This window comes from Pleurodeles waltl, chromosome 2_1 (assembly GCF_031143425.1).
Source record: "Pleurodeles waltl isolate 20211129_DDA chromosome 2_1, aPleWal1.hap1.20221129, whole genome shotgun sequence".
NCBI lineage: Eukaryota > Metazoa > Chordata > Amphibia > Caudata > Salamandridae > Pleurodeles > Pleurodeles waltl.
The window spans coordinates 47641624-47664993 of NC_090438.1; the positions used below are offsets into that span (position 1 = coordinate 47641624).

At 46.3% G+C, this 23370-nt stretch overlaps 1 protein-coding gene across 5 annotated transcripts in view; it reads right to left on the reverse strand.

Annotated features, from left to right (window-relative positions):
- RAB41 (RAB41, member RAS oncogene family) overlaps positions 1 to 23370 on the reverse strand; it is a 269432-nt gene that overhangs the window by 87375 nt on the left and 158687 nt on the right. For 3 of the 5 annotated variants that reach the window (XR_011199044.1, XM_069209752.1, XM_069209763.1), the window contains exon 4: positions 13940 to 14048. Coding sequence is in view for 4 of the 5 variants with exons in the window: in XM_069209752.1 (XP_069065853.1) it covers positions 13940 to 14048 (109 nt within the window). In the remaining variant the exon portion in view is untranslated. The remainder of the gene's footprint in view (positions 1 to 13939; positions 14049 to 23370) is intronic. The other 2 variants (XM_069209780.1, XM_069209771.1) reach the window with 1 other exon arrangement.

The window sequence follows — 23370 nt, forward strand, 5'->3', positions numbered from 1 at the left end:
GCTAGTAACAAGATGACCTTCCATATGAGAAATATGAGATGTGCTCTGAGGATGGTTTCGAATTAACTCTTCATGAGTTGAAATAGAAGTATGTTCAGGTGCCAGTCCGAGGCAGGAGCCCTTGCTGTAGGAAAACAATGAATAAATATACTATGAACTGCAAGAGTAGAAAGAGAAAATATGATCAACATCTATATCTTGACATTGCTGTAAGCCGTACCTTAACAGATGCAAGTACCATCTGTAACTGAGCTAGTGAGGGGAGCTAGGATAGTTATTTGCCAGATTATGCTAGTAGAGGATGTAGGTTTGATTTGCTGGCGCCATATACAGAAACATTTCCATTAACGTTCACATGTCTTTATCGTGGCTTCCTCCTCGACTTGGAGAGAATAAACCTGCAGTCCTGAGGGAATACTGAGAGCTTTGAATTGATGGAATTTAGAAGCTGTGCGCATAAGAGGAGAGAAGTCATGTCAGGATGAAGGGTCTGGCAGTTTGTCGTCAAAAGTTTACAGAATATTGGTAGGTGAATGTGGTTGTATTTGGATAGCAGGAGAAGCTCAGAGAACCAATGCTGCGTTAGCCACCTGGGGGCTATCAGGACAAGACAACACTGCTTTGCGTTCCTCTTGGTGAGAATCTTTGGTATTAAAGGTATTGGGGGAAAAAGGGAGGTATAGATTCTGGACAATCTGGTGAAGGCATTCACCCAAGATCCTGGATGTGGATGCCAACTTGTAATGAACTGGCATTTGCAGGTTTTGTTTGTTGCAAAGGGATGCAGAGCCGGATTGCCCCAGAACGAGAAGATCATACTTAGAGCCGAATGATCAAACTCCCCTTCTTGGAGGTTGTTTCCAGTTTTGTTTAGCATGTCTGCTATGAGATTTCTAGTCCAGGGAATATGTTCGGCCCGAAGAGTTATCCTGCGTGTTAGGCGGCTCCAGATTTCCTGGTCTTCCTTGGACAGCGCCAAAGATCTTGTGGCGCTTTGTTTAATCATGTGTTGCATGCAGGTGGTATTGTCTGTGCAAGCTAACACAGAAGGGGTCTGCTACATCGGCAGGAACGCTTGAAGACCAAACAGATAGCTTTGAGATCTAGGTGAGTGATATGTATGCTCTTCTGGAGCAGTGACCACTTTCTTCGAATTAGAGGTCCTACAGATGACTGCCCCAGTTTTCCAGGGAAGCATTTGTAGTCTGAGACCACCAGACTAGAGCTTCCATCATACCTATGTGAAATTCACCAGGCCCTCAAATGATTTGTTTGATTGAATCTATTGTTTTTGTAGCTGCTCCTGTAAGGCATTCATTTTCAGGTGTACAACAGGGATCATATTGATCGCTGAGGACATGATGCCCAAAAGCTAATTGAACAGACAGTACCTTTTTGGCTAGAGGAGTTATCTCTGATAATTCACAAGACGACTTAGCTTGTGAAACAACTTTAGGTAAGACTCTGTGGCCTTGGGATCTTGAAATGGCATTGGTGCTTTAATCAACGAGTTTTCCAAGTTGAGGAAGCCCTTCCTGAAAAAGCTGATTTGAAGCCAAATGGAAGAACTCTCATGAGAGGGTGGGAATGCAAAAGTATAAATCCTGTGCTGAGGGAGACGACATAAAAGGATTATTTCCAGAAATACTTGTTAATTTCTGGAGGTGTATGATGGATGGACACTCCTCTGTTTGCTGGTTTATGAAGCAAAACCAAGAACAGAAGCCTATTCCTAGCTGAGAATGTGGGCCTTTCTCCATGGAACCTTTGGTAAGCTTAGTTAGCATTTCCTTCTGAAGGAGATGGAGATAAGGTTTTGGTGGAGTAGTGGGCAGAATCTGGGTGAGCTGTAACATCTATATGTGACGAGATCCAAGACCTATTCGTCAGATGTTATTTTCTGCCACAGATGACATTTTTGGAACTGTTTTCTCACTGGATGGTGTAATCAGCTCCAGAATGTTGTCACTATAGGTAAGCTAACCTAAAGGCTACTGAGATGGTTGCTAAGTCAGATACTTATTACAGGATAAGTGTCTTTCTTGGGTCCCTCTAAAAATAATTTCTTTTGAAAATGTAATGCCCTAAAAGATCGTACAGTGTCAAGAGTCAGCCTTGACTGTTTGCAAGGAGTCGTCAACGTGCTTGCCAAAGAAAGCGTCTGCATAGTACTATAAAAATATTAGATATATTTGTACCTCAAATTATAAATGTTGTGGCCTTAAACCTTAGCCACCAAGGACCACTGACTCTTCCAGGTGTGGGAATCCTATTGAAGCTTTATCTATAGCACAGTCTTTGCAGACATATGATATCTCACCCCACTACAGCAGCATTTTTTTTCTCTTCTTCCGGCAACCATTTTATTTATGTGGCCATGTCTGACTACATCTAGTGTCTATACCTGTCCCGTATTGCCAGTCGGACAGTAGTCTCGGACCTAGATGAGAACGTGTCCTTGCTGGTTAGGCAGGATTATAAACGTGATGGTTTTCCATGATTGTAATTCCTCCTGGATATATCAGCAATTGGTAGGTTTTACAGCTTTTCTATTTAAAATCATAAAGAAAAAACAAACTAACTTATTGTTTGCTACAGGAAGCTGGAAGTGTTTGTTCGCTCGCTTCGAAGGGTATGGAAACAACCAAAATTCATCTGGTGGGGGAATCCACCTGTTGCGGGTGTAGTATGCTCTGAAGCTCTAATACTAGAGCTACATGGACCTGACCCATGCTCTGTAGTTGGAGGTGGAGTGGTGTAATTGCTCCATATATTGCCCCTCCATATATTGACTGTTGAAGACATGCTCATATTAGTACCTTAATGCTTGACACTAAATTATCCTGCATTGTGTGTGTTTTGTTCTTGTTGACAATTGTGTTTGTCATAATTTGTATGGTCATCAAGCTCGACGAGGCGGATGTAAATGACTAGGCTGAGGTAGACAATGTTTGTTGCTGACTAGGCTTTCGCCGTAGGTGAGGCCGTTGTAGAGGATGCAGACAGACAATGCCATCATCGAAAAAGCATACAGAGATAAGGCCATCGTAGATGTGGTTCCTTACACTAGGTTATTGTAGGCCAGGCCGTTGTAGTAGACAACCATCAGAAGAGGATGTCGCAGACAAACACTGTAGATGAGACTGTCATAGATGACGCTGTCAGACAACCATCGTAGATGACCGTCGCAGACGACCATCGTAGATGACCGTCGCAGACGACCATCGTAGAATAGATGACCGTCACAGACGGCCATCGTAGATGACAATCACAGATGAGGCCGTCGTCGACCACCACCATCACAGATGAGGCCGTCGTCGACCACCACCATCACAGATGAGGCCGTTGTCGACCACCACAGTAGGCAACCGTCGTCGACCACCGTAGGCGACGACCACCATCAGCGACCGTCGTTTACGACCACCGTAGACAGCGGTCATTGATGACCACTGTAGATGGGCGATGACCACTGTAGATGGCCGACGACCAGATGGCCGTCGTCGACGACCACTGCAGATGGCCGTCGTAGACGACCACGGCTGCAGATGGCCGTCGTAGACGACCACGGCTGCAGATGGCCGTCGTAGACGACCACGGCTGCAGATGGCCGTCGTAGACGACCACTGCAGATGGCCGTCGTAGACGACCACTGCAGATGGCCGACGACCACTGCAGATGGCCTTCGTAGACGACCACTGCAGATGGCCTTCGTAGACGACCACTGCAGATGGCCGTCGTAGACGACCACTGCAGATGGCCGTCGTAGACGACCACTGCAGATGGCCGTCGTAGACGACCACTGCAGATGGCCGTCGTAGACGACTACTGCAGATGGCCGTCGTAGACGACTGTCTTAGATGAGGCTGTCGTAGATGACCACCGTAGGTGAGGCCACCGTAGATGAAGCGCTTTGCAGATGGGGCCATCATCGACAAGGCCCTTCGTAGACAAGGCCCTTCGTAGAGGAGGCCATTATAGACAATGTAATAATAGTGGACATGGTCATCGAGTAGGTCATCGTAATTCTAGTTGATGATGATTTTACAGGCGGGTTTTAGACGCCTCATTGTAAGGTTATGAGGATTTCTCTGATGTATTGTCAGAGATAAAGAGGGAGATGAGGGTCTATTTTTTTTCTCTCTGTGAGAAGTGCCTTATGAAGACTCATGCAAAGTATTTTTATGGCTTTTCTGTGCGCCTTCTGGGAAGCCTGGCGCAACGTCTCCCTCTGACCTCTCCTGTGAGGTGAAGGAATCCTCACTGCCCTCATTATTAGTGACAGATTTAAAATTCTGTACTCCCAATAATAGCCTCATCTCTCAGAACGCAACAGTTTTTGAGGAAAACATATTATGTAGACTTTTAACTTGTTTTCTGCTACTCTGACACATTAGTGCCAGGGTTAGAGAAATGAAAGAGGAAATATAATCTTGGATGATCCAAAAAGAAGTAAAAGCTGAAGAACTGTGCAGAGCTCAGGGAGACTCCCTTCACATGACGTGCGGTAAAAAATCTGAGGGACCCAGCCTCTGTTGGGAGTGTTCTAGAGGGTGCGGTCACCTGATTGGTTATGGTTTAAGTTTGGTCCTTTGGAAAAAAAAAAAAAAAAAAAAAAAAAAAAAAGAAGGACATGGATAGGCTATTAAACTGACTTTTTCCATTTCCATTATAGCCTATGATAGTGATATATATGGAAAATGTCCCTTACCCAGTGTGCATCTGTTTGTGGCATGAGACGCTGCAGATTCACATGCTGTGCATATCCCGCCATCTAGTGTTAGGCTCGGAGTGTTACGAGTTGGTTTTCTTCGAAGAAGTCTTTACGAGTCACGAAATCGAGGGACTTCTCCCATTTTGGCTCCATTGCGCATGGGCGTCGACTCCATCTTAGATTTGTTTCCCCGCAGAGGGTGAGGTAGGAGTTGTGTATATAGTAATAGTGCCCATGCAATGGAGTAAGTATGTATCTACATAATGTGACTAAAAGTGTTATATTTACAAATTTACAAATGTAAAGGTTTGATTTTAATCAACTTATAATGGCTACAGGCTCACGGGGAGGTGTGAGGGCGCATGTGAATCTGCAGCGTCTCATGCCACGAACAGATGTACACTGGGTAAGTGACATTTTCCGTTCGATGGCATGTGTAGCTGCAGATACACATGCTGTGCATAGACTAGTAAGCAGTTATCTCCCCAAAAGCGGTGGTTTAGCCTGTAGGAGTTGAAGTTGTCTGAAATAATGTTCTTAGTACTGCTTGTCCTATTGTGGCTTGTTGTGTTGTTAACACATCCACGCAGTAATGTTTAGTGAATGTATGAGGCGTAGACCATGTGGCTGCCTTACAGATTTCTGTCACTGGTATATTTCCTAGAAAGGCCATTGTGGCGCCTTTCTTTCTAGTGGAGTGTGCCTTTGGTGTAATAGGCAGTTCTCTCTTAGCTTTAACATAACAGGTTTGAATACATTTAACTATCCATCTGGCAATGCCTTGTTTGGATATTGGATTTCCTGTATGAGGTTTTTGGTAAGCTACAAACAATTGTTTTGTTTTGCGAAACTGTTTGGTTCTATCAATGTAGTACATTAGAGCTCTTTTTATGTCTAATGTATGTAATGCTCTTTCAGCTACAGAGTCTGGTTGTGGAAAAAACACTGGGAGTTCCACAGTTTGGTTTAAGTGGAACGGTGATATAACTTTTGTCAGAAATTTTGGATTTGTGCGTAGAACCACTTTATGTTTGTGTATTTGTATAAAGGGTTCCTGTATGGTAAAGGCTTGTATTTCACTTACTCTTCTGAGAGATGTGATAGCTATTAGGAAGGCTACTTTCCAAGTTAAGTATTGCATTTCACAAGAGTGCATGGGTTTGAATGGTGGACCCATGAGTCGTGTTAATACAATATTGAGGTTCCACGAAGGAACTGGTGGTGTTCTTGGTGGAATGATCCTTTTTAGACCCTCCATAAATGCTTTTATTACTGGGATTCTAAATAGTGAAGTTGAATGTGTAATTTGCAGATAAGCAGAAATTGCTGTGAGATGTATTTTAATGGATGAAAAAGCTAACTTTGATTTTTGTAAGTGTAGTAAGTAGCTTACAATGTCTTTAGCGGACGCGTGTAATGGTTGAATTTGATTATTATGACAGTAATAAACAAATCGTTTCCATTTATTTGCATAGCAATGTCTTGTAGTAGGTTTTCTAGCCTGTTTGATGACCTCCATACATTCGTGTGTAAGGTCTAGGTGTCCGAATTCTAAGACTTCAGGAGCCAGATCGCTAGATTGAGCGATGCTGGATTCGGGTGTCTGATTTGCTGTTTGTGTTGAGTTAACAGATCTGGTCTGTTTGGTAGTTTGATATGAGGCACTACAGACAGGTCTAGTAGTGTTGTGTACCAAGGTTGTCGTGCCCAAGTTGGTGCTATTAGTATTAGTTTGAGTTTGTTTTGACTCAATTTGTTTACTAGATACGAAAGGAGAGGGAAAGGGGGAAAAGCGTAAGCAAATATCCCTGACCAACTCATCCATAACGCATTGCCCTTGGAGTGAGGCTGTGGGTACCTGGATGCGAAGGTTTGGCATTTTGCGTTTTCTTTTGTTGCAAATAGGTCTATTTGCGGTGTTCCCCAGTTTTGGAAGTAGGTTTGTAGTATCTGGGGATGAATCTCCCATTCGTGGATCTGTTGGTGATCTCGACTGAGATTGTCGGCCAACTGGTTTTGAATTCCTGGGATGTATTGCGCTATTAGGCGAATGTGATTGTGAATCGCCCAATGCCAAATCTTCTGTGCTAAGAGACACAGTTGTGATGAGCGTGTGCCTCCCTATTTGTTTAAGTAATACATTGTTGTCATGTTGTCTGTTTTGACAAGAATGTGTTTGTGGGCTATTAGCGGTTGAAATGCTTTCAACGCTAGAAACACTGCTAGTAGTTCTAGCTGACTTATATGAAGTTGTTTCTGCTGAGTGTCCCTTTGTCCCTGGATGCTGTGTTGGTGGAGGTGTGCTCCCCACCCTACCATGGAAGCATCTGTTGTGATCACGTATTGAGGCACTGGGTCCTGGAAAGGCCGCCCTTGATTTAAATTTACATGTTTCCACCATTGTAGCGAGGTGTGTGTTTGGCGGTCTATCAACACTAGATCTTGAAGTTGACCCTGTGCTTGTGTCCATTGTGTTGCTAGGCACTGTTGTAAGGGCCGCATGTGTAATCTTGCATTTGGGACAATGGCTATGCATGAAGACATCATGCCTAGTGGTTTCATCACTAATTTTACCTGATACTTCTGGTTTGGGTGCATGCTTTGTATTACGTTTTGGAATGCTTGTACCCTTTGTGGACTTGGAGTGGCAATCCCTTTTTTTTGTTGATTGTTGATCCTAAGTATTGTTGTATTTGACACGGCTGTAGGTGTGATTTTTGGTAGTTTATTGAGAAACCTAGTTTGTGAAGGGTTTCTATGACGTATTTTGTGTGTTGAAGACACTGTTCTTGAGTGTTGGTTTTGATTAACCAATCGTCTAGATACGGGAATACGTGTATGTGCTGTCTTCTGATATGTGCAGCTACTACTGCAAGGCATTTTGTAAATACCCTTGGTGCTGTTGTTATCCCGAATGGTAACACTTTGAACTGGTAATGTACTCCTTGGATTACAAACCTTAAGTATTTCCTGTGTGAAGGATGTATGGGTATATGGAAGTACGCATCCTTGAGATCTAAAGTTGACATGTAGTCTTGTTGTTTGAGCAAGGGGATTACGTCTTGAAGTGTCACCATGTGAAAGTGATCTGATTTGATGTAAAGATTTAGTGTTCTGAGATCTAAGATGGGTCTCAGAGTTTTGTCCTTTTTGGGTATTAGAAAATACAGGGAATAAACACCTGTTCCTTTCTGATGGTTGGGTACTAGTTCTATTGCGTCTTTTTGTAACAACGCTTGGACTTCTATTTGTAATAGATCTAAGTGCTGTTTGGACATGTTGTGTGTTCTTGGAGGCACATTTGGTGGTAATTGTAGGAATTCTATGCAATAACCATGTTGGATAATGGCTAGGACCCACAAGTCTGTTGCTATTTCCTTCCAATTCTGGTAATAATCTGTGAGTCTCCCCCCCACTGGTGTTATGTGTTGGGGATTTGTGACACTGAAGTCACTGTTTAGTTTGAGGGGTCTTTGGGCTTTGGAACTTTCCCCTAGTTTTAGGGAACTGTCCGCCTCTGTATTGTCCCCGAAAGCCTCCTCTTTGATACTGGCCCTGGTATGTGGGTCTGGTTTGTGAGGTTGAGGGTTCTGTGCTTTGGGAACGAAACCCCCCTCTAAATTGTGTCTTCCTAAATGTGCCTCTGCTCTGTGGGGAGTAGAGCGCGCCCATGGCCTTGGCCGTATCAGTGTCCTTCAGCTTCTCTATAGCTGTGTCCACTTCCGGCCCAAACAACTGCTGTCCATTAAAAGGCATATTGAGCACAGCCTGTTGGATCTCTGGCTTAAACCCGGAGGTGCGTAGCCATGCGTGTCTCCGAATAGTGACTGCTGTATTCACAGTTCTTGCGGCTGTGTCCGTTGCATCCATTGCTGATCGTATCTGGTTGTTTGAGATACTCTGGCCCTCTTCCACCACTTGCACGCTTTTGGAAGTCTTTGGGCAGATGTTCTATAAAGTGCTGCATTTCATCCCAATGCGCTCTGTCATATCTTGACAATAAAGCTTGGGAATTGGCAATGCGCCATTGATTGGCCGCTTGTGCTGCAACTCTTTCCCGCTGCATCAAACTTTCGACTTTCTTTGTCGGGTAGTGGTGCATCTCCAGAGGTGTGTGAATTAGCCCTTTTACATGCTGCGCCCACTACTACTGAGTCAGGTGTCAGTTGTTGTGTGATGTACACGGGGTCTGTAGGGGGAGGCTTGTACTTTTTCTCAACCCTAGGTGTGATGGCCCTGCCTTTGACGGGTTCTTGAAATACTTGTTTCACGTGTTTCAACATCCCTGGTAACATTGGGAGACTTTGCTACTGACTGTGTGTCGACGACAAAGTATTAAATAAAAAGTCATCCTCAATGGGTTCAGCGTGCAGTACCACATTGTGAAAAGCCGCTGCTCTGGACACCACTTGCGTGTAGGCAGTACTGTCTTCAGGTGGTGATGGTCTTGCTGGGTAGCAGTCTGGACTATTGTCTGATACAGGCGCATCATAGAGATCCCATGCATCTGGGTCATCCTGGCTCATCCCTGTGTGCGTTGGAGATTGCATCATAGGGGGTGTTGCAATTGGTGACAGTTGCGGTGAGTGGTGTGGTGATGAGTGAGGTGGAGTTACTGCTTTTGCCACTTTTGCTTGTGGTTGTTTTTCTTTGTCTTGAAAAACAAGTTTCCTTTTCATCCTTATAGGAGGGAGAGTTCTTATTTTCCCTGTATCCTTTTGAATATGGAGCCTTCTTTGTGTATAATCTGGCTCCCCTGCTTCTAGCTCTTGTCCAAGTTTATGGCCTTGCAGTTGTGCTGAAAGGCCTTGTCCTTCGGAGTAGGAGCTTGTTTTTGGCTCCGAAGCTGGATGTTTCGGTACCAAAACTTTTTCTACAGTCTTTTTCGGCTCCGAAGCCACTTTTTTCGGTTTCGGTGTTCCGATCTCTCGGTGCCGACTTATCTCGGTGCCAGTACCTCGATGTAGAGTTTGGTCGGAACCAGGGTCTCGGTGTCGAGTATGTTCTGTGCCGGTATCTCGACCGGAGTCAGATGACTTCGACATGTGTGTGCCCTTTTTCGGTGCAGATGGACGGTCACCGATTTTACGGGTTAAGCCATGGCCTGCCGGCGGTGGCATCCCCTGGGCCTTCATGATTTTGGCGTGAGTTTTGGCCGGGGCTGGTTTACTCACGGTTTTCGGCGTCTGTTCTGTTTTGGGCTCGTCCGAGTCAGCAATGGAGAAAGTCTCTTCTTCCTCAACGTCGTGGTGTCCTGACGGCGCCGACGCCATTTGAAGCCTTCGTGCTTTCCGGTCCCGTAGCGTTTTCTTTGACCGAAATGCCCGATAGGCCTCGCAAGTATCCTCTTTGTGTTCGGGGGCCAAACACAAATTACAGACCAGATGTTGATCTGTGTATGGATACTTTTTATGGCATTCGGGCCGACCAGGCCCCGCCGGGGGGTAGAAGCCCCGAAGGGCTACCGAAGCTCTTCTTTAATTCGGTGTCGATCTGCGTTAACTAACCCGATACCGAATGCAAACAATACCGTCAAATTTTCCGAGATTTAACTAACTTTCCGAACCGAAACACGGAGTGAAGAGGAACACGTCCGAACCCGATGGCGGAAAGAAAACAATCTAAGATGGAGTCGACGCCCATGCGCAATGGAGCCGAATTGGGAGGAGTCCCTCGATCTCGTGACTCGAAAAGACTTCTTCGAAGAAAAACAACTCGTAACACTCCGAGCCCAACACTAGATGGCGGGATATGCACAGCATGTGTATCTGCAGCTACACATGCCATCGAACATATATATATATATATACACAAACACACTGCTTTAAGTTACTGTGGGATTCCCACTTCGATGATAGGGAATGATTCAAGCATGTGAATCTATGAAAGATCCAATACTGGAGAAGTTAAGTTCTCTTTTATCCCAACTTTAGTTACAGGGAGGAGTTGTACATCCAATTGGCTACTTCCTCTAAACAGAGGCTTAGGGCCAGAGAATGAGGGTCCTGATTATGAGAAAGAGCAAAGACCAACTGAGTATCGTCCACATATGAGATTACAGAAATCCCATAAGAAAGGGCGATGTCTGCCAGTGGACGCATGTACAGATTAAACAGAATGGGGATTAATGATGAGCCCTAAGGTACTCCACAATTTAATGGAAAAGTATCTGAGGTACAGCTTCCCTCAAAGACCTGGAAAGTCCTGTCTCTGAGGAAGGATTGGAGCCAGGAGCGGTCCTGTCTCAAAACTCCCATGCTGTGGATTCTGCAAATAAGAATAGCATGACTGACAGCGTCAAATGCAGCGTTGAGATCACGGAGGATGATAGATGCTGATCCTCCCTGATCCATCAGCATTTTGGCCTTCTCGACAACTGCCAGAAGTGCAGTCTCTGTGCCATGTTTAGGTCTGAACCCTGTCTGGGTGGGGTGAAGAATGTTATGGACCTCTAGGAATTCTGACAGGGAATTATTGGCATGTTTTTCAAACTCTTTACTAAATCCAGGGAGCAGAGAAATTGGCCTGTAATTTCCAAGATCAAGAGGATCAAGGTTGGATTTTTTGAGAAGTGCTTTTTTACCATGGCATGTTTCCACATTGCCGTTACTGTTCCTTCAGCTAGAGACAGGTTTAATATTTCAAGTAGGGTAGGCAGGATCTGGTCTGTTACTTTAGCTAAAATGTGTGCGGGGGGGCTGGGTCCAGAGGAGATCCTGACAACTTTACCAAAGGTAGCCGAAAGGTTGTCTAGCGTCATAAGGGAGGGGAGAGTTATGACCTATCTGCCTATCTCTATATTCTGTGAGATTGGGCTCTGGATCCAGTTTCCGAAAGGTTAAGTAGATGTCATGAATTTCTCTCTTGAAAAATCTCACTAAATCGCTGCACCATAGTGCTGAGGGTTTGAGAAAAATGAAGGCTGTTTTACCACACTTATCTTTTACTGTGAAGAATGATCCTCAAATTGGTATCTGAAAAGTGTAGGGTGTGAGCTGGGTTATATCTTATCAGGCACTAACAAATCTATGGCTGTTCTGTGCAATGACTTAGTGTCTGCATATGGAAAGCCAGCGAGGTAGATGTAGCTGGTATGAAATATGTTCAGAATGAGGGACATCAAGGATGAGGAGAGCTGCAGTGTTTTTTAGTCTCTGTAGCTGATTTATCGGATTATGAGGGGTAAGGGAGTCACTGTGGTTCGTTTAAAGCTTATTTTGGATCTTTTTCTTTGCCATCTCTAAATACAACAGTTTCACTTTTGCAGGGTGTATCATTTAGATTCTCAGTATTGCACCATCTGTCAGAATAACCGTAGTGTGACTATAGATCAGATTAAGTAGGTCTCACATTGGAAAGGAGTGCAGCCATTTATGTGGTGTTGTCTAATGAAGTTGGGAGGGGATGTCAAAGGAGCATGCTGCAGAAGTATGTTCAGACGTGCATTATGCAACGTTTTACCGAAGCGCCTTGCAGAGGTGCACTTCAAACGTGCATTTTTCATAAAGGGGTTGCCTGATATTGATATATGAGCCATGCAAGTGTTTTCCATTGTCTAAAAAGTGTTGCGCTTTGGAATTTCAATCTTGTGCAACTTTAAGCAAGCCCATACTCTGCACGAAAAGGAGACTCCGTTGAGCAAAACATGCCTCCCACTGGTATCTTGCATGACGCAAGTTAAGTGCACATTTGCTTAAAGAAAAAAAAAAACATTATGCTAAACTGTGTTATGAGAAATGGATTAATTTCAGAAATATCACCAGCATATTTAATATTTCCCCCTTGCTTTATAAGACCATGTGTCTTAGCCACAAGTCAATATGTGGCCATGCACTTCGTTGCAATAGAGACTCAGGAAAAATTTCTGTCCACACGTTGCTCATCTCCCAAGAATATGTTCATTGCACATCTGACACTTGAAGACTTGCTAAAGAACCAGTGGGAATTCAAGACCTGCCGTTTACAAAAGGAGTTCAATCTGGCCACTCTTAGGTTTCACATTATTAACTATGTATACTCAGTCTGATGAGCTTCTCCCTGCCCACCTTCCCTTGGTAAGCAATTTCCTGTAAGGCTTTACCCGTAAAACGTCTGAGCCAGGAACAACCACAGAAAATTGAGAAGAAGTACGACTGCCTTAACTGGGTCAAACAAAAAGCGATCTAGCTTCCAAGGGCCATGGCTGAAAAGGTGACCTACCTTCCAAGGGCCATGGCTGAAAAGGTGACCTAGTCTAGATTATTCTGGATCTTGACATTTTGTAATGTAACAAGCAGGACTACAAATCCCAAAATACACAGAATATAGCAACAGATGTGTTCATACCTCCACCTGGAAATCATAAAAGCTCTGTAGCAGCACCCCAACATTCCATCCCAGCCACTCTCCCGGGACAGTCAAAGACTACTGCTTTCACCAATGTGGCCAGCACCATGACTCTATAGATCTTCTCATGTGAACCATTCAAACAGGGTGCCCTGTCAGGACGTTGCCCAAATGACACTACTTGTGTTGGACAGTGCTTAAAACTCCCCAAAAATTAATAAGAGGGGATTAGAGGAAACTAAGAGCAAATATAAGCAGTTAAAAAAAACAAAAAACTAAAAGAATCTAAAAAGATTAGCAGAGTGTCCTTAAAGCTTGCACCAAAGATATACAGACATTTACCAATGTATAAAACATCAAAAAATTACTATGCAGTGATTCGGCATGCAGAGAATTAGCAATATATACCTATGTTCAAGAAAAGCAAAAGAAGAAACCCCCTATGAATACCATTGTAGTATTTAATACAAATGTATACTCCTGTGAATATTAACACCCACAGCATAATTTGTCTCCAAACAATATGACTTATATATATATATATATTTTTTTTTTAAACTCATGACCCGGCTTACAGCTACAGAAAGACAGATTTCCAAATCAACAATCAGGACAATAGGATAGCTGTAAATGCCAAACATTTTGTTGATAGTGTATCATTGGGGCCTTCAGGGTAGGCCATGGGCTGCTGGATTAATGCCAGATTTTCTAGATAACTAATTACATAAATTAGTTCTATTTAGATTGCATGTATGTAAATTTATCTTAAGGGGATAACCTAAAAATGCAGCCTTCCAGGACCAATGTAAGCCTTTATGGCTGTGACCAGGCTAGGCCTGGACCACTGCATGTCAGTGTCTTTTCGTGTGACTGGTTTATCAAAAAGAAAAAAGCAGCACTCACTTGTGATGTCATAGACTACCACTGCGATTGTGGAGTCGCGGATGTAGCTGGGAATAAGGCTGCGGAACCGTTCTTGGCCTGCTGTGTCCCAAAGCTGCAGTCGAACCTGCTGGTACCAGGCCCCGATGGAAGCAGAGAAACAGAAAGTGACAGGAGGGGAAAGAGAAAAAAAAGGGAAGAAAGTGACCTTTAGAGTAATTTATAAATGTCTGATCTCTAAAATTCATACCGCTGCTGCACGCATTACCAAATCAACGCACTAATGCCCTTGATCACACTTACACACGAAAGCTGCTAGACACACACCAGGGCTCCCTGCCTTTTGCTGCTCAGCAAACAGGTATTAGTCCAAGTGCCCTCGTGAAGCTGGGGTGGAAGTGGTGTAGGACAGTGCTTAGTTTAACGTACCCAGAACCTGTGCGACACTGGTGCCTCTGAGACATACTTTCAATGCATGATTTTTCAGTTACCTCTTGAATTTTACGTTGGACATATATTTACATATATATTTATATATATATGTAGTGCTTGTTCCTTGTATGGTGAGCAAATCCTATTCTATACTTACTTTAAGGGGCTCTGCATCATCCTCTTTCAGCCATTGGATACTTTTGCTGCGAAGCCTTCAGCCATTGCCTTGAGACATAGCCCATCATATCCTGGACCAGCAAACAGAAGCACCTTAGTCTCACTATTTTTATATAGTCTGAGTGAGTGTTTGTCTGGTAGCAAGGGGAGGAAGTGCTGACAAAAACATCTAAAACAATGAATGCTACTTTCTGCAGCAATATATTATTCAGATGCTTTTGCCTGGGCTCACACCACATGGCAGCCAGAAAGGCAAGCACTTACCAGTAGGTTTGGAGTTTGTACACCACACATACACCTGATTCACATGCCATACAAACATCCAACCTACTGGCCTCGCCAAAGCTTATTACCTTTGGTATTCGTGGCTAGTGAGCCCACGCTGGGAGGCAGCTATCATGCTGGGAGTGGTGTCTTTGACAACGTTTACATGGATGCACTGACCCACAGTCAGCTCCCACTTGGGTGGTGATAAGGGGCAAGCACAGACTACCGGACCCCCACCACAGGGGTTGTGGTCATTTGCCTCGGATGTCCTAGAGTCTGTCCTACTACAGCTCTACGATGCTGGGCCAAGTACAACCTTGACTCATTGGTACCGATGGAGAGCACTCGCAGGCTTCTTAAGACGGTACTGCCACAGGCTCGAGCTCAGCGTTCAACAAATACTTATTAGTATAATTACTTACAGTCCAACCTAGTGCTTCACTTTCAGGGATAAAAGTACTTTAATGCATAATAGAAATAGATACTACACGTACAAACATGTGCACAAGCAATGTTGTGTCTTAGACACAGTGTGAGTAGGCTCAGGTGGAGATTACCCCTGTACTTTCGAGTCAGTGCAATTTCTTTTTACTTAGTTCACAGCCACCCATCTAGTGAGTGTCTTTCAGTCTGTGAACAGGACGGCACTTCTTACAACACCGCCCGGCTCCTTCAGTTCTCATTCACTGAGCCTCTTCTGGGCTGAGTGAGGCTGTATTTCCTCTTGGCCGGCTCAGGGGCTGCATCTGGGTGATGCTGCTGTTGGAAGGGACGGCTGCTCAGGTGAGTACTGGATGGTCTCACGGATGGTCCAGTGTGTTCAATCCCGTCCCATTTGGGCTGTTCACGTCTGATCTTGAGCAGATGGTGAGGCTTTGCACAGATTGTGTTGGTTGAATGGTGAGCATGGCTATAGGGTCTTAGGCTGCACAGGTCTCAGGTCGCACAGTAGCACTGGGTCATGTTGTGCTAGCTACAGCAGTTTCTAGCCCTGTCATGATATAAGAGGACAAGCTCAGTGGCTCAGGTCAAGACAGCTCAGGCTCAGAGGCTAAAGCCATGCTGCAGGGTCACAATGCACTTCAGAAATCATACTGGAGAGTCCGGCACCAAAATAAACCACTCCGCACAGATAGCTGTCTACATTTCTCTGCTTTTACAAAACCACTGCATCAGGGTCAAACTAAACCTTGCTACTCCTGAACAGTTGCTCCTCCTACAGAGTTGGCAGACTCCTTCCATCTCAGCAGGCAAGCTGGCTTTAGGTTCTTTAGGGAAGGCAGTTCGCTACTGCAGCATGGGTGGACTCAAGCGATGTCTCCTCTCGTCTGGGAAGGTGGCTGTCAGGCAGACCAGCTCTGGTTGCACAGTACTCTGCAGAGCGCTCCCTTCCTTCGCCATGAACTGGAACCACAAGTGGGTCTGTGGGTCCCGCTTTTATACAATCAGAGCAGAAAGGAGAGGGGATCCACTGCCTGCATTTCAGATCTGATTTTGAGTGGGTCGCCCATCAAGTGTCCTCTCCAAGCTACTCTTCAAACACAACCAATGTGTAGAGTGATGCTCCTCACAAGTAGGGTATTCTCCAGCCTAGTTCAGCAACAACAGAGGCATAGAGAGGTGCAAGCTTTCTGCAGCTCGCGGTCTTCAGCCACACTGAAGGGCGAGCAGAAGAAAGACGAGACCTGCCTCACCTAAGAGGTGCCCCCTTTCACTATGAACAGCGATTGCAGTCCCACCCTTAAACCTCATCTACCAAATGGCAATGCTTCAGGAAAACTCATCAGCAGCCCCTCTCCGCAAAAAATCTAAGTTCTAAAGGAGCTTGGCTTCTTCTTTCCCCAGCTCAGCATCTTGGGTCTCTCCCATACTGCTACAGGAATGCCAGCAAAACTGTGTTATAATAACCTCACCCCCTTTTTGTGCTATGGTTGGGGTCTCCAAAATAGATTCCACTGGCCTTCATTAATTTGGTTTTATTCATACACAGCATGCATATACCAGGCAGCCAACAAACATGGACAACATACACTTGGTATGTCACAGCTAGTCTGTGGGTTAGCACATAGAAGTGGAAGTCACTGAATAAGTCAATGACCAACTAATCCTCAACACCACTCAGTCTGGCTTCAGACGCCTTGGATGTCTGCAACCTCATCTGCAGAGTGCTGCAAGGATCCCATTAGCCAGTATCATCCACTCTCACGATATCAACATCCTCTCCTATGCAATGACATGCAACTCGTTCTGTCCCTCATGGACAAGACACTCAGTACCCAGATCAAGTTTAATGCCAGCATGACTGAAATCTTCCACTGGATGAAGACCAACTGCCTGAAGCTTAACACCAACAAGCCTAAAATCATGCGAAGAGCACTACACCGTAGGATTCCACCAGGTGGCCAATAGAGGTAGGACTGACACCAACACCAACTACCTACAGAAAGAACCTCCAGATCAGCAAATAAGAATGTGACTTGGGGGTTTTGGATGATGCTTGGAGCGAGGCCAGCCACTATCGTAGAGAGATGGCCATACAGGTGAGGTTCTGGGTGATGCAGCTAAAAATAATTCACGCAGACACACCTGTTTGCAATGGGGAGATCTAGCGCCAACCTGTGCTTGAGAGGGGTGTCAGCAGAAGGGGTCCCTTCTACACACACTGGGGGACAACCCAGAGATAAAGGATAAAGAAATTTACTCCGGACGGGTATGCCCTGTTACTATAGTGTGCCCATGATGGTGGGAGGAAGAGACGAACGAGTTACTTACCTTCGGTAACGACTTTTCTGGTGGATACATTAGCTACCTGTGGATTCCTCACCTAATGAATACTCCCATGGCGCCAGCATTCAACGGAAATCTTCTTCCTAGTCTCTGCACGTCGATGAGGACGTCACTCTAGCCCACGCGACGCCGTCTGACGTCATACAGGCAATAAGAGGTCCTCGACGACGTGCCGACGTCAGTACCAACATTTTTTACGTGCATGAGAACAACCACCCAATGCAATGAAAGAGCAAGGCAACATCCCATAACCTTGTAAAATACACAATATTGCAATGAATAGCTGTAAATTTAATATAACGAACAAATATATGCAAATCATGTATGTACACAAAGATATATATATATATATATATATATATATATATATATATATATATATATATATACTGGAAGATGCAGGATCACAAGAAAACAACAGCCAGCCAGGGCAAAAATCTGGATCCCAAAGGATACAAAGAGCCACAAGAAAATGTAATATCCAAGAAAGAAGTGACTCAAACAGATGATCTCATTAAAGAACAAAAATATATTTCTACTACAACGTTGAATGATGCTTGGAGCGAGGCCAGCCACTATCGTAGAGAGATGGCCATACATGTGAGGTTAAGCTGAAACGTTGTAGTAGAAATATATTTTTGTTCTTTAATGAGATCATCTGTTTGAGTCACTTCTTTCTTATATATATATATATATATATATATATATATATATACAGATAAATATACACAAGTATCCATATATACAACATCTATTGCAACCTTGAAGACCAAGAGGAGCGCACTCAAGGATTACTTGGTAAGACCAGAAAGGCAACGGGGAGGCGGGTGGGACTGTGAGGAATCCACAGGTAGCTAATGTATCCACCAGAAAAGTCGTTACCGAAGGTAAGTAACTCGTTCTTCTGATGGATACAACTACCTGTGGATTCCTCACCTAATGAATAGAGTCCCAAAGCAGTACCACGCCCGGTGGCGGGTGCCTAAATGTTCAAACCAAGAAATCCTGCAGCACTGACCGTGCAAAATGGCCGTCTCTTCTGACCTCAGAGTCCAAACAGTAATGTTTCGCAAAAGTGTGAAGGGACGACCAAGTTGCGGCCTTGCAGATGTCAACCACAGGAACACCTCTGGCGAAGGCCGAAGTGGCCGACTTAGCTCTGGTGGAATGAGCTCTAATGCCCTCAGGAGGGTCCTTCTTTGCCAAAGAGTAACAGATTTTAATGCAAAGAACCACCCACCTGGAGAGTGTTCTCTTGTGGACTGCCTTTCCTCTCCTCTTGCCCACGTACCCGATGAACAGCTGATCCTCCAGCCTGAAATCCTTTGTTCTATCAATAAAGAAGCTCAACGCCCTCTTTGGGTCCAGACGGTGCAGTCTTTCTTCCTCTTTAGAAGGATGAGGCGGAGGATAGAACGTGGACAAAGTAATTGTCTGAGCCAAATGGAAGGGTGAAACAACCTTCGGGAGGAAAGCAGCCTTGGTCCTCAACACCACCTTATCCCCATAAAAAGTTGTATAAGGGGGCTTTACCGATAAGGCCTGCAACTCACTCACTCTCCTTGCAGATGTTCTAGCTACCAGAAAAACTGTTTTTATAACCAAATACCTTAAGGGGCAAGAATGCATAGGCTCGAAAGGGGACCCCATAAGGAAAGTCAGGACCAAGGACAAATCCCATTGCGGCATAACAAATGGTTTTGGAGGATATTTATTTAGAAGACCTTTCAAGAATCTGATAACAATAGGGGATTTAAATAACGATGGTTGGTCTGGAAGACAAATGAAGGCTGACAAGGCCGACAAATAACCCTTAATGGTAGCCACTGCACAACCTTTCTGCGCTAGAGACAGAGAAAAAGACAAAACGTCCGATAGATGAGCATGTAAGGGATCAATCTGCCTCTCTCCACACCACGCAACAAATTTAGACCACCTATTAGCGTAGATAGATTTAGTGGAGTGTCGCCTGGCCGCTAATATAACATCCACTACATCAGGCGGGAGAGAGAAGGAACTCAGGTTGTCCCGTTCAATCTCCAGGCATGTAGGTGCAGACTCTGGAGGTTGGGGTGTAAAACCTGCCCCTGCGACTGCGAGAGGAGGTCTGCCCTGAAAGGGAGACGGAGCGGAGGGCACATTGAGAGTTGGAGAAGGTCGGAGTACCACACCCTCCTTGGCCAATCCGGAGCTATTAAGATGACTAGCGCCCGGTCTTGGCGAATCTTCCTCAATACTCGAGGAATCAAGGGTATGGGAGGAAACGCGTAAAGCAACTGGCCGCACCAGGTTATCTGAAACGCGTCCCCCAACGCTCCCTGCATCGGATACTGGAGGCTGCAGAATAACGGACAATGCGCGTTCTCCAGAGTGGCAAACAGATCTACCCGAGAAAACCCCCACCTTTGGAAGATCAAACGGGCTTGATCTGGATGGAGACGCCACTCGTGGTCTGCCGAGAATTGGCGACTGAGACCGTCCGCACATACATTCAAGACCCCGGCCAGATGATTTGCTACCAAGCAAATCTGATGGTCCTTTGCCCAGGACCATAGTCGAAGAGCTTCTCTGCAGAGAAGGTACGACCCTACTCCTCCCTGTTTATTTATGTACCACATCGTGGTAGTATTGTCCGTCAGGACCTGTACCGACTGACCACGAAGGGAGGGGAGGAAGGCCTTGAGAGCCAGACGTACAGCCCGTAACTCCAACAGATTGATATGAAACATCTGCTCCTCTGGAGACCAAAGGCCTTTGATCTCCAGATGAGCTCCCCACCCTAGAGTGGAAGCATCCGTTATGACCGTGGCCACTGGTGGCGACTGCGCGAACGGCTTTCCTTGTGAAAGATTGTTGCTCGCAATCCACCACTTCAAGTGCACAGCAGCATCTCTGGAGATCTTGACAGCACCTTCTAGATCTCCTTTGTGTTGAGACCACTGCCTTCGGAGGCACCACTGAAGAGCCCTCATGTGCCAGCGAGCATGCGTGACCAACAGAATGCAGGAGGCAAACAGACCGAGCAGACGAAGGACCTTGAGGACTGGAACTACTGCTCCATTTCGAAACATTGGAACCAATTCCTGAATATCTTGAATCCGCTGAGGCGGAGGAAAGGCTCGACTCAATGTTGTATCCAGTACTGCCCCTATGAACAGGAGGCGCTGAGAGGGCTCCAGGTGAGATTTGGGCTCGTTCACCGAAAAACCCAGGTCGAACAACAACTGAGTCGTTGACTGCAGATGATGCGACACAAGCTCCGGCGACTTGGCTTTGATCAACCAGTCGTCCAAGTAAGGGAATACTGCTATCCCCTTCCTTCTGAGCTCTGCCGCAACCACCGACATCACCTTCGTGAAGACTCGAGGTGCTGAAGTAAGACCAAACGGAAGGACCGCAAACTGATAGTGCTGCGATCCCACCATAAACCGGAGATACTTCCTGTGTGACTTGAGTATCGGGATATGAAAGTAAGCATCCTGCAAGTCGACAGACACCATCCAATCTTCCTTGTTCAACGCCAAAAGCACCTGAGCTAGGGTCAGCATCTTGAACTTTTCCTGTTTGAGGAACCAATTCAAGATCCTCAGGTCCAGGATTGGTCTCAACCGACCATCCTTCTTGGGAATCAGGAAATACCTTGAGTAACAACCTCGACCCCTTTCCTGCTCTGGGACCAACTCTATCGCGCCCTTTGAAAGGAGGACTTGTACCTCCTGTTCTAGCAACAGGAGGTGTTCTTCTGAACAATAAGATGGGCGGGGCGGGAACTCCCGAAAGGGAAGGGTGTAGCCTTTTCCCACAATACTGAGAACCCAAGTGTCCGTTGTAATAGTCTTCCACTTGCGGAGAAAATGCTGTAATCTTCCCCCTACAGGAGAGGAGTGAGTGGGAAATGGTGGAAGCCTAAGGCTGCTTTCCCTGCTGCACCCCTCCAGAGGACGAGGAAGAGGCAGAGTGCTGCTGAGAGGCGCCTCTGGTGCGGGCCCTCCCTCTCCCTCTAAAAGATCTATAGGGATGGGAAGAGGCAGGTTGCTGGAATCTCCCCCGAAAGGAAGAGGAGGAAGAGCCACGCCCAAATCCCCGAAACCTCCTGAAAATCCTGGAAGAGGCAGAGGAAGAAGGAGCTTGGAGTCCTAACGATTTGGCTGTGGCCCTGCTCTCCTTAAAACGTTCCAAGGCTGAATCTGCCTTGGCGCCAAACAGCTTGTCCCCATCAAAAGGGAGATCCAATAGGGTTGACTGCACATCCGCAGAAAACCCCGAATTACGGAGCCAGGCCTGTCTCCTTGCCACCACAGTCGTGCCCATTGCTCTGGCCACTGAGTCGGTCGTGTCCAGCCCAGACTGAATAATCTGGGTCGCGGCAGCCTGGGCATCTGAAACAACATCCAAAAGACCCTGGGGAAGCTCCGTAAATGATGAGGAAATGTCATCCATAAGAGCATGAATATATCTCCCCAGGATACAAGTTGCGTTGGTGGCCTTCAACGCCAGACTGCAGGACGAAAAGATTTTCTTGGACTGCGCATCCAGTTTCTTCGAGTCCCTGTCCCCAGGCACCGTCGGGAAAGAACCAGGCGCTGATTTGGATGAACAGGAGGCCTGCACCACCAAGCTCTCCGGTGTAGGGTGCCTAGAAAGAAAGCCAGGGTCAGTTGGTGCAGCTCGATACCTCCTGGCTACGGCTCTATGAACCGCTGGGGAAGATACTGGTCTCTTCCACACCTCTAGCACCGGATCCAGCAAAGCGTCATTAAACGGCAATAGAGGCTCTGCCGCAGCTGAGGCCGGATGAAGCACCTCTGTCAGAAGGTTCTGTTTTGTCTCTGCCACCGGCAAAGGCAGGTCCAGAAAACTAGCTGCCTTCCGTACCACTGCGTGAAACGAAGCAGCCTCCTCCGTGTATTCCCCTGGAGACGAAAGATCCCACTCCGGGGAAGTGTCCAGCCCACTGGCTGTATCTAGACCATGCAGTCCATCACCCGAGTCCTCTAGTTCTCCTTCTTCCAGGACTCGTTGGTACTCCTGCTCCTCTAATAAACGGAGAGCACGTCTCCTCGAATGAAGCCTCTGCTCGATACGCGGAGTCGACAATGCCTCCGCCGAAGCCGAAGATCGGCGCCGATCTTCAGAAGCCACCGACGCCGCGTCCGGCGCCACAGGTAACTTCGGCGCCGATGAAAGAGCACTCGGAGCGGATGGACCCACCGGAGTCACAGGACGAAATCCCGACGACGGAATGGAAATCTCCGGGACCAATCCCTTCGAAGCCACCGGAGTGGCCACCGGCGCTGACACCGGCGCCGAGCCCACGTTCCCAAAAGGGAGAAAGGGCATAAAGGGTGCCGGCCGTAGAGGTGCAGGATCACCCAATGAAAAGGCCAAAGGGCCAGCCGGAGCACCCCCTGGAGCCATCTGTTGGAAGATGGTATACATCGCATTTAGGAATGCGGTACTATCGGCTCCAGGGGTGGGAAAAGCCGGATACTGGGGTGCCTGTATCGAAGGCGACCCCGACGCCGGCCTCGACGTCTGCGACGCCGGAGACAACACCAGAAGCTGCACCACTTCAATCACCGACGCCTGTCCAGGTGAAGTCGGTGACGCCGGAGAGGGCAACGGCGTCGATGGATGCGGCGTGACCGTGGGACTGACCTCCCAAGTCCTCCGGCGCCGATCCGAAGACCTGGAACGAGTCTCCTTGCTTGAATGGCGCCGTGATTCTCTACGGCGCCGGGAGTCTCGATGACGCCGATGCCTTGGCGAAGAAGACTTCTTATGATGTT